The 11518-nt window shown below is 48.9% G+C and overlaps 1 protein-coding gene across 1 annotated transcript in view; it reads right to left on the bottom strand.

Annotated features, from left to right (window-relative positions):
- Positions 1-11518, bottom strand: part of PACS2 (phosphofurin acidic cluster sorting protein 2) — a 29988-nt gene continuing 18470 nt past the window's right edge. Inside the window, exons 12-17 of the mRNA XM_019618374.1 lie at positions 10074-10116; positions 6820-6862; positions 5845-5980; positions 2663-2889; positions 1940-2053; positions 1-995 (exon numbers count right to left, since the gene is read on the bottom strand). Coding sequence (XP_019473919.1) covers positions 877-995; positions 1940-2053; positions 2663-2889; positions 5845-5980; positions 6820-6862; positions 10074-10116 — 682 coding nt within the window. The 3' untranslated portion in view covers positions 1-876. The remainder of the gene's footprint in view (positions 996-1939; positions 2054-2662; positions 2890-5844; positions 5981-6819; positions 6863-10073; positions 10117-11518) is intronic.

Below are 11518 nucleotides of genomic sequence, written 5' to 3'. Positions count from 1 at the left end.
GTCTTTTTTATTTTTTAAGAAAGCATTAAAAAAATTTGCGGCTATTAAAAAAAAATCCTTTCCCCTTGGAGGCTGGACGAGGTTTTATTGACAAGTAAATAATCGGTGTGAGTATGTAAATAGCAGCGACCCCACTGACGTGGTGTCCCTCAGCAGCACTGCAGGTGACTGGCTCGGTTTGGTCTTTGTTACAGACCAGGGACAGCAGAGGTTCCTTACACCTTGTGTTTCCCCAGTTCCTGCTCCTGCCCAGCCTTCCTCAGGCAGCACTGAGTACAGACACCTGCCCAGCCCCAGGGCAGACCCCTCGTGGTGCAGGACAAGTTCCTCTCTGCCCCTCTCTAGCTCTGCAAACCACCGGTTTGGTTTTCAAACCGGACAGCTGGATGCCCTGCAGACTCGCTGATCTCTCATCCTTTGGCAGCAGGAAGAAAGACTGGCCATCGGTTTTCCTAGAAATATGGAGGGAGGGGTCGAAACGCATCGTAACATGCAGGATCTTCTGCAAAATCCACGGCCCCCCTAGCCCACACACACCAATGAGGTCTCAGGTTAATAAGCAGTGCAGTTATTCAGCTATCTGCTCTGAAGTGGGAGGTGTTTGGGCAGGTTGCCTGCTCCTGCCAACTCCCCCACAGCTTTGTTGACAGCACATCTATATTTAAGACTGTTGTTTTTTTTGCCTTTGTTTAAAGGGGTTTCCTTCCCTTGTAGTAAACTTAAGAGTTAATAGAAAAAAAGTAATTCAAAAGTAATCCAAGCACATCTGTAATTAATTCTGCAGGAGAGGGCAGAGTGATGCGAGTCGAGTTGGCACGCAGTTCCTGGCTCCTGGTGTGCAGTCCCTGGGATGGACAGAGGTCCCTCCGAGCGTGGCTAGAAGTTAGATTTGGAGTGCCCAAATATGCAGATGGGAAAGTGCTTGACATGAGAGGACCACTGTGCTGCCAGTTGAAAGAACTTGACGTCGTTCCACTCCACTCCGTCGATCAGGACTACAGGGGAAGGTTAAAAAAAAAAAATAAAATAGGTGAGTTAGAAAACAGCAAGTGTAAGCGGTCAGCCAGAAACAGCTTTGCTAGAAAGCTCCTTGCAGTCAGCAGAGGGAGGCCTGGCTACATTCTGTGCTCAGGGTGTGAGCTGCACTGCTGGGCCAACCCACCACTGTTGCTACACGTGGCTGAAGCGCAGACCAGCGATAGGGAGAGCGGCTCAGACTGCTGCTCCAGCAGCGCTGACACTGGAGCTTCCCAGACTGCTGATTTCAGCTTCACCTGATCTGATCTCTCCAATTTCCCAAACACTCTCCACTTTCTTTTTTGAGCAAACATGCTCTTATGGAGACAGACACATCACACTTTTCACCAGGGGGTCTCTGCCTTTCCTGCAGAGGTGATGTTCTGCAACCACCCCCAATTGGCAGTCTCAAAGGGACTGGGCCAGAATGAAGGAGGGTGATCTGCAAAAATTTCTCTTCTGTTAACAAGACTGGGAATTATTATCTGAACAGGCAACCAGGATATTTTTGAAATTGGAGACACAGCACCCCTGACAGGCACTGCTAAGTTTGCCTGCAGATGTGAGCACAGCTTACCGCTGTGGCATGCCTCTGTGCCAGACCTCTGCCTGGAGGAGCAGGAACTACTGTGGCTCTCCCCACCACCACTTCTCGGATGTGCACAGGAAACACTGAACTACAGAAGTGGAGCCTGGCCCAGCCTTTGTCCTCACCCAGAGTCCTAGGAGAGGGAGGACTTTCTCACATCCCAGACCTATTAAGCAATACCCCATGCTGGCCACATCCAAGCCCTTCCCCAAGAAGACACCATTACACCAGCTCCAGGGCACAGGGCAGCTACGAGGGCAGCTCTTTGCCTGCAGGAAAACAGCTGGCAGCTGAGGCTCCCCCCAAAGCCAAGGGGATGCAAGTCATACATACCTCGCAGCATGTTCTGCTGATGCTTCGCTGTGCAAATCAACCTGCTGATTCCTTCGATGCACTGGCTCTTTGACTCAACCTCCTTGTCTTTTGTTTTCTTGGGTAAAAACATCACTGGAAGAAAATCAAACGAGCAAACAAGTGAATCTCTGCTGCTCACAAGAGATGCACCAAGACTCACCAGTGGTGTTGTGTTTTTTTTATTGAAATGTTCATGTCTCGAAGTACTAATTGAATTAATTTCCTACTTGCTTGGTAGGAGTTTGGCAGGACCGTTTACAGGACCATGCCAGCACTCCGTACTGCCATCTATGCACACAAAGACTTCAGGCCCAAGTGCCTCAGCCTGGTGGTCAGGGGCACGAGCTCCCTCCTATCTCACCCAGCATCCCACACATGCAACAAGGAACACTGCTGTGGACACTGTCCCTGTGTATCTCCAGGCCTTCTACATAGTCACTCACAACAGACCTTTCTCTGTCCCCACTGTTGTTCCTTTGAGCTACACCATCTTAGCTGTGAGCATGGACACATCTCCTTACAGCACAAAGAACCACCACCCTTTCAAACTAACACCTCATTGAGCCACTTCCTACCCACAGACAGACTAGGATCTGGGGACTGACTGTAACGCAGGACTGACAAGTCAGCCCCAAGGCTGCAGAGCAAGGAGAGCAGCACTGCGTTCCTGGCCTTCGGCAACAGTCAGCATGTCTACCTTACCTTTCTTGTTCTTCTCCTTTGTCACGACCGTCATGGACATGGTTGGAGTGGTGGCGATCTCCCCGCTGGCAGGTAACCTGCTGACCTGGAGGGACCGGAAAGTGCATTTCAGTGTGTTTTTGGTAGTGGAAGGGTCCTTCTTCTCCGGGTCTCTCTTTCTGTCCATGGGTGGAGCTGCAATCCAGTAATCCACCTGCAGGCCCATCAGCTCAGCACCAAGGCCCTGGCTAGAAAACAAGAGAAGAAGCTCATTTCCACACGATGCTCAGCAGAGTTCTCTCACCGTCTGGTTGAGCCACTGAAAAACAGAGCTGGGGAGAAATGCTTGGCTCTTTGTGAAATCAGGCAGCAACATTTCTCGGTGAGATCCATGAGTCACAAACACACCAGAAGTCATCACTGAGTGATGCAGCCTGGGTCACATTACAGGGTGGCAGCAGCACAGCACTGCAACAAGCCGGAACGAGCTGACCTTCTACACAGACATGGAGTTGAGCAGTGGGGAAGGGATCAGACAAACCACTTCCCAACATGGAGGGCAGTGACCCTGCTAGCAAACCTGATCCCTGAGGCAGCCCAAGGTCGCTTCCAGTCTTCAAGAGAGGATGAGAGGCTGTAAGCTGTTAATGGCTACTGTCTCCTAATGATGATGAGCAAACGGCCTGGCCAGGCACAGCATTGCCAAAACCATCTCTGTCTGAATTACTTCCAACTCCTATGTCCCTGATCTCTTTCCGTCACCAGCTTCCTTCCTTCCTTCCTGTTCAAATGCTCCACCAGGTCACACAGCACTCCTGCTCTTTCCAGGTCCCTGTTAGGGCACGGAGCAATCCGCTCCACAGCCCTGCTGCTGGCTGGGGAATTCCTGTGCTGGGTAAATGCTTCGCAAGCCCTGCGATGTTTGCTAAACAATGGCAGATTTCAGGACATGATGTGCTACTGAAAACTCCCGCGCATCATGTGGCAGCAGACGTGTCACCAAAACACACTGTCAGCCTTTCTAAAGCCTGAAAAGGGAAGATGAGCAACCTGGGAAATTCCACCACCCTCTCTGCCTGCCCCTTCCTCACACTACCCAACCCCTGTACTTCTTCCTACACAAATATAGAGTTGATTAACATGCAAGTACTGAACAAAAACTGATCTATCAGTCTGCTGACTAATTATATTTAATGGGGTCTCGTTTAAGAAAAGGTAATTGTTTAAAACGAGATTAATTGGTGCTCTCGAATGAAATAAGCATTCCTCTACATCACTTGCATAATCAGAAACTCTCACATAAAATAAGGATAGACCACTGCTAGCCTTCTCTGAAAACCATTTCCTTTACCAGTTATTCAGCTGAAGCCAGACGGCAACAGAGTTCATCCAGGGCCACCAAAACCAGGGTTTGGTTTCTGAGTAAAGCTTCAGAACCGAGGTTATTTTAAGGATTTTTCACAGCACATTTCTCATCTCATTTGTCCCTGACACGACCTTTAGTGGCTCAATCTTTCAAGTTTGGATCATCCTCCATCTCCTGTGCAGTCACATCCAGATCAGTGGAGATGAAATAATGTTGAACCTAAACTTCCTCTTAACAGCCTGCACTCCTGGGGTTACAGGTTCCCAAATCACTTCCCCATTTGAAAAGCCCATGTGAATCTCCCGGAAGAGATGTCAGCTCTGCCCTCCAGAGCCTGCACAGTCCCAGCAGCAGCAAGCAGCTACAGCTGGGACTCTCTGGGCAGGGAGGGCTCTTCCAGGAGCCAACAGCAGGGATTTGGTAAGTGGGCTCCTGGGGCAGGCTGAACACCTTCCACTCATTGGGGACATGCTAATCCAGGACTTCCACATTTCCAGTTCCTTTTGCTAAAAAGGAAACTTCAGCACCTCAATTCTAAAATTGGCTTGAAAGGGCCCCACGGGGCTCTCAGGGATAAGTAGGAAAGGGACAGTAGGAGACGCTGTTTACAGAGAACAGACTCTAATTGCAGAGCCTCTCTGACTTCCTCAGTCTGACGATCACAGGGCTAAGGATGTCAGAGAGGACATCCCTGCATCATCCTCTGGTATCTATTAACAGATCTGCTACCCTTGAATTTGCCTAACCCCTCAATTGAACTGCTGATCCTGCTGCTACAAAAGTAGCAGAGGCAAATGTGGTCCTTACACACCTTCCTGCAGTGTGCAGAAACCCCTTCCTTTCTCCTTTACAACCGACCTCTTGTTAATTTTGTGTGCGCCAAGGTCTTGTATCACAGGTATGGCAAATTCATCAAATCCAGCACCACTACAATTCTACAAAACGTGAGCATCTTACCTCTGTCTCCTCTTCCCCAAAACTGCAGGATCCAAGCACTTCTGGCCTGTCCTTATAAGATGCTGCTCTGTCCCCCTGATGATGTTACCTGTGCTCCTCTGAAACTGCAACTTCATCATGTGCTTCTGGAGGTGGGTACCAGAACTGCACAGCAAGATAGCTACCACCAACATTTTGTGTTGCAACAAAATGAGTCCTCACCAGGGTAATTCTTTACTGGCAATCTTCTGCTGGTTTCCTTCCTTTAAGTCTACACATTTCAATTAAAGCAGAACTTCACATTGCCTACAGATGCTGTGTCCTTGCTACTCAGACATGCTCTCAGGCAGTTTGCATTTACATTTTACCACCTTACAACTATCCCACGTCACAGAGACAAAGCCTGCCATTTCCAGTGAGTCACTCTGACTTTACAGTTTCTTGGTCCTTATAAACGTTTTATAAAAACTGTGAGGGATTAAGCCAGCTACAGAACAGGTATGTGGGGATTAGGGTCAGTATTTTATTTGGCTGCATAACTCCCCAGCAGAATTCAGTGTCAAAGGGAAATTTCCAGAAGACAGAACACAAACCTTCCCAAACAGGCTGCCAAAAATCATTGTTTCTACCAGGCCATCAGAAACAAAAGCTGCCCCTTCTCATTGAACGTGTCTGTCCTTGAGAAATGTTTCTATCAGGTGTAAGATCCCCTCTACCTTCCTCAGCTACTCCGGGGCCAGCAAGGACCAGAGGCGAGAGAGGTGCACGAGAGAGGTGACACATTCAAATGTTTGCGAGAAGGAAGAAGGTAGAGCTACAGGTTTTCCTTTTCAAGCTTTCCTTGTTCCTCGATACGTCATAACACAGACAAGTGGGGTGTATGAGACAAAACATGCTTTACCTTGAGGATGAGAAGCTGCCTGTGACAGACGGTGAAGAAGGTGGTGTGGGGGAGGCTTCTTTCACAGCAGGAGATACAGAAGGTGGGGTAGAAGAAAGGACACTGGAGCTTGAGGGAGCTGCATCATCAGAGTCACCTTGCAGAGAGAAAGCCAAGCTGTTTGTCTGGGTTTGTCTCACAGCCTAGCATGTGCGCACTGGGATAGCTCAGTATCTTTACCCACGCTCTGCTGTACACATCTCTGTATTGGCTTTGTTCAGATGCAACCCAGAGATCAGCTAGCCCATCAGTTGTGACCACTCCACACCTACAGCATGGGACTGCCTATGTCTTGGTAAGAGGCAGAGACATTCACAGTGCTCTGGGCTCCCCACTGGCATCTTCTCTCCCAGCATTTGTTCTGAGGTTCCCAGCTGATTTTTGATTAGTAGTATGCAAAGGAGGAAAAAAGTTTACACTGAAAAATGTCACTACCCCATGTCAATAGGTGTAAACATGTGTAAACAAGCTTTTCACTCCCACATTAAAACATGGACCAAAATTTGTTGTTGGACTGGCAAACTGCTGCCTGTCTTGGAGTTCCCAGTGTTGGGCACGTGTTTGAGATTGAATTTGTTAGGGAACGGAGCTGTCTCTCCTGTAGGGAGTAGGAAACCTCAAGTAACCATAGTGGTGAATCCATATCGCATACACGTACAAAAAATGGGTGTTTGCTCATATCTGAGTGGAAGTTCCCTGGATGAGGGTGTGGGAATTTCAACTAGCCTGAAGCACCCTGAAAAGTACCAAGAAAAAGGGCTTCTTGAAATACAGAGGACAGCAACTTCGAGTTAAATGCAACAGAACTGAGAGCTAAGAAGCAATTTCATCTTACAAAAACCTGAAGACACAAGCAACAAACAGGTCTTTCCAGCCTGTGAAATCAGCCTCCCGCAATCTGTGTGACACCAGAAACAGATATGAGATGCTTGTTACCTGACGTCGCAGAAGATTGTTCCACTATTCCAACCTTCACCACCTAAAAAGGAAAGACCAAACAGGACAACTCTGAAACAGGAGTCCTATGAATTTTGGGAACTCTTCACCTCCCATAGTCAGTCCAACCCTACAGCTACCCGTGGCACTGTCCCTGCAGTCAAAGCACTATAAAAGCATGGTAAAAAGTAGAGTCCTGCAAGGGCCCAGCAGGTCCCAGCCACGTCCAGATGAGTAAAACCAGCTCATATCCCTTCTCTTACTTATCCAAAAGAAAGCACAGACTCTACAGAGCTGTTACAGACTTGCACTGCTCTGACTAGCCCAAGGTCAGCCCCAAGCCACGTCACCTATAAGGCCTGCCCATGCCTCCTGTGGGAATAGGGCAGAGAGGACAAAGGAATACAAGTATCCTTTTAGCACTGCTCTGATGCTAGGATTGCTTCCACCACACAAGTGCAGCTGCTTCCAGGCTGCACCAGAGTTGGGTCGTGTTAGGAAACCACAAAAGCAACAAAGTACAGATTCTGAACAGAGTTCTCTAATCTCCAAACAAGAGAGGTATCTGGCAAATAAAATAAAGCTCCTTGCAAAGCCTGTATGCACAGATAAACCATCACATGTACAGCTCTGAACGATCCCAATCACACTGTAATACGGCCACAAATGCACACTGATACGAACAACCACCAGTCAGTACACTGAGTATCCTCAAGTCAGTAGAACATTTTAGAGTGAGAAAATGTCATTCTGTCTATTTTGCTTGAAAACAGAACATGATTAAGTTTGTGTAGAGCACATCTTTAGGGAGCAGATTTCTTTGCTACAGAGACAACAAACAGTACTTAATCATTAAAGCAAAACATTTTGCACAGCTCTTGAAGCGGCAGGAGTAGGCTGTACACTCAGCACCAGACTTAGAGAGCTTTGAGGCGTTTTGGTAGGTTGTTAACCCCAGTCTCGGAAAAGTCACTTGGAATGCAGCACTGTGTGCACTGGTGTGGCTTGGGAGATGGAAGTAGGACTCTCAGTGGGCCCTGCAGCTCAGTCTGGCCAACCTTTGTTTGAAGAGAAACAAATCAAGCTCTGGAGTCAACAGCCACTTGTGCTGCATGCATTAAATGCCAAGAGGATGTTTCACAGACTCTAAGGAACTGGGAACGAGAGGAGACGAGGCATTAGAGTTAGGGAAAGAACAAGAAATACAGAAAACTGCCTGCAACCACCTTGATCTGCAAGCCAGAAAGGAAATCTCTTTTGGCCTTTTCCTTTCTGTTGGCCGACTGATGCTGCTCGAGGTCAGACACATGGGAGGAAGACGAGGCTAAATGCCTTCCCTTCGTTCAGGAAGGGGTCTGGGACTTCTGCCCTTCCACCAAAGCCTCCATCCAGGAACGATGCAGCCAGCCTCCTTTCCCTACAGGAAGGATGTGCATCCTGTTAACTCTCTCAGCACCTAGCTGTTGGCACAATGCAGTGTCACGACCATGGCCTGTGCGTGCAGTCGGCCCTTCACAAGGCTCTCCTCTCACCTTTCAGAGCCCAGCTATGCAGCACAGCCAAAACAGCTGCAGCTCTTCAGTTTTTGCAGTCCAGAAGCCAGAGTCCAAGCAACATTAGGAGTCCCAAACACCAAAGTGTCCAGCTCCCTCCCTCTTCGGCCAACAGCCCCAAAGTCAGGAGTACATCAGAGGCAGAAATAAGCAGCACTGACCTGACCCTGTCCACCAGTCAATGTGGAAAGTCAAGTGGTATTTTCAAGGCAAATTTGGGGGAAGTTGGCAGCATTACACACACCACAGACATTTCTCTTTTCCACACAGTCAAATCCAGACTGGAAAAGCATTGCTAACGTAAGGATAATGTTCGTTTAAGGAGCAACCAGACAAGCCCTCTGAATCTCATTTGCTTGCATATAGCAGTGTCGAACTAAATCAATGCCAAAGAAAAGCTTTGCAGAGCCTAACAGCTCAGTGAAACAGGCCCAGGAGCCTTTCCTGTTACTGGGACAGGGAAACAGCTGTTTCATGACAGCAGTTCTTGCCCACCTGCCACAGGACACATACAATACCACAGCAAAACTCATCAGCAGGAAGCAAATTGAGAAGATGTGGCTCTGCTTTAGCAGAAGGTATCTTTCCCCCTACAAATAAAAGTATATTGTCACCATCACAGGAGCACTGCGGAGAGATCTGCACTGCAATGAGACGGAGTGAAAGCAAGGTCAGCCTGAGTGCAGGAGTGGATCAACTCTTTAAACTCCTTGGGATTTCAGATCAGCTCTGACGCATTGATGGGGATACAAACAGGAACACTCAGCAGTCAGCTTAACACAGAGTAGGTAGAACAAGGCAAACAGCATGCAAGAAAAATGAGCTACAGGGGAGAGGCAAGAACTGTGGAAGAGAACATGGTAGCTGAAGAACAGTCAAGGGATACCCTTTGGGCCACAGGACAATGACTCAATACCTAAAACTTAAGGAATTGAAAAGCATCAAAGAAGGGGAGGGAATCTATTGGAGGCAAAGCACATGGTGCACAGAACACACCAACAGGAGCACAAACACACCCTGCCCAGATAGCCTGCACTTTAAAGGTAAAGGCAAGAAGGACAAGTCAGGGACTACCATCCTAACTACATATTCATATGATAAACTACATTAAATAGCTACTGCCTTAGGCAAACCTAACAGTGGGATATGTGATCTGCCTAGTGGGATGTACTCTCCTTTTCCAGGAGCAGATGGAGTATTTAGAGGGCTGCAGACCATTCATGACAAGCATACATAGAACTGATAATGGAATACTACATTTGGCCACACTGATCCTGCAGGGTAATACTCATCATAGGAATCTGAGATTAGGTTTCCAGGAACACACCCCGCTCCCCTGCACATGGCCCAGCAGTAACTCTGTGCCAAACAGATGCTTTCGTCTGAAACAAAGACAGGCCATGGGCAGAGCATTTTGGCAGCACGCTTTCTTCTCTGTACTGAAGTAGGTAACAGCTAGGCTATGGTACTTGCTATGTGCTGGCAGGCATGCAAGCCTGGAGCTGGCTGCTTGGGAAGTGAAGCACCCAGCAATTTTCTGAGAGGTCTTAAAGGCGTGCTTACACACGAGGCGGTTGCATCCCACCATCAGATGCTCACACTAACCCTCCGCCTTAGAGCACACAGTGCTCCTGCTGTACCCCAGGGACCAGGGAAGTGTTTTAACCCTGTGGCATGAGACATTAACTAAAATACACTCACCCCAACGAAGGGAATGAACTTCTGCGAAGATTCCTCATCAGGGCTAAAGGCAAAGAGAAAGGAGTTGTTAATAGCTTGCTTTCACGCTGGGCACAATACTCACTTCATATGTTGCATTCAAGCATGCAGCAGGGATGGACATTATGCAAGCGCCAGTCCAATGTCTCCTCTCAAGGCCCCTTGCCAGCACGCTCAGATCTGCACGGGCAGGGAGGAGCACACAGCTTACAGCCCACCTCCGAGGGGAAGGTCTCCTCCTCCCTCCCGCTTCACAGAGGAACATGCTTTATGGCAGTACAGACACACGGCCTCCTGCTGCGAGGAGATGGATCTGTGCCACAACACCACCAACAACTGCGCGTTACTTACTGGGACCTGAAGCGCTCTGCACGGATGGCCGTCACACGTCCCACTGTGGAGCCATGTGCCATACCTTGCACATCCCAGCATCTCTAAAGCAGTTAGCCTGCCATGGGGTTACAAGCTGTGACACGTGGTTATTGGTACAGCACTGCAGGGACGCACACACTCACACGGATGCACGTTCCCCGCCATCGGGAGCTTGCACAAGAAATGGATTGCACTGGGGAGATCAGGACACCAGCTTGAGAATTGCAAACAGCTAAACCAGACTCAACAGAACGCACACGACGGTCCAGAGATGCCTGAAGACAATACTACGTATGTTCCTTCCTTCTCTGCTCCCACCCAGGGTCCAGAGACCAGAGAGTGAAGACAACAGGCCATCAAGGCAGGCCACAGTCAGACCTAACAGGGGCCAGAGAGAATCCACAAAGACTTGGGGAGGATGCAAGTGGGTTGGAAGTGCCCACAGAGCCACTGCTCCCCTCTTGTGCTGCAGACAGAGGCATGGGTGCTGCAGAGCACACCCATATCTACAGAGGATTTGAAGTCCAGCAGAGAAAGTGACTGCACACAATGCTTCTCAGTGGCCAACCATGGGAAGCAGGTAGGAAGGCAAACACCAAGATTCCTCATGTTTCTCTTTTTGCACATCCCTCAGTGCTCAGAGCAGTGGAACAAAATCCTGCACCACCTTCACCCACAACGTTGCTGCTGTCGACGGGCTTTGCCCCCTCCCTGCTCTTAATCCCAAGCACTGCATCTTCGCTCTTTCCCTAAAGCACATCCAAAAAAAATGTCTGAGCTCCTAACGGTGGATTGGTGTCCAACCACAGATGCAAGTCCCCAGCAAATTTATCTCTTCAGAGCACAAGACTTCCAGCTCCACTTCTGTCAAGGGAAGGGAGAATCCCATACTGATGCTGAGAGAAGCTCAGCTTTCTCACCCTTCCGTCAGCTCCACAGGCTGCACATCAGGCAGCACCAAGTCCTGCTCACCACACGAGGGAAGCGCAGTCATAGCTCGATCATCTCACAGCTACTGCGTGGCTTTGCTCCAAGCTCTTCAGAAGCAAACCTTG

The sequence above is a fragment of the Meleagris gallopavo genome, chromosome 10, assembly GCF_000146605.3.
Source record: "Meleagris gallopavo isolate NT-WF06-2002-E0010 breed Aviagen turkey brand Nicholas breeding stock chromosome 10, Turkey_5.1, whole genome shotgun sequence".
Classification (NCBI taxonomy): Eukaryota; Metazoa; Chordata; class Aves; order Galliformes; family Phasianidae; genus Meleagris; species Meleagris gallopavo.
The sequence above is the reverse complement of the archived record's forward strand: the minus strand, read 5'-3'. Positions and strand labels throughout refer to the sequence as shown.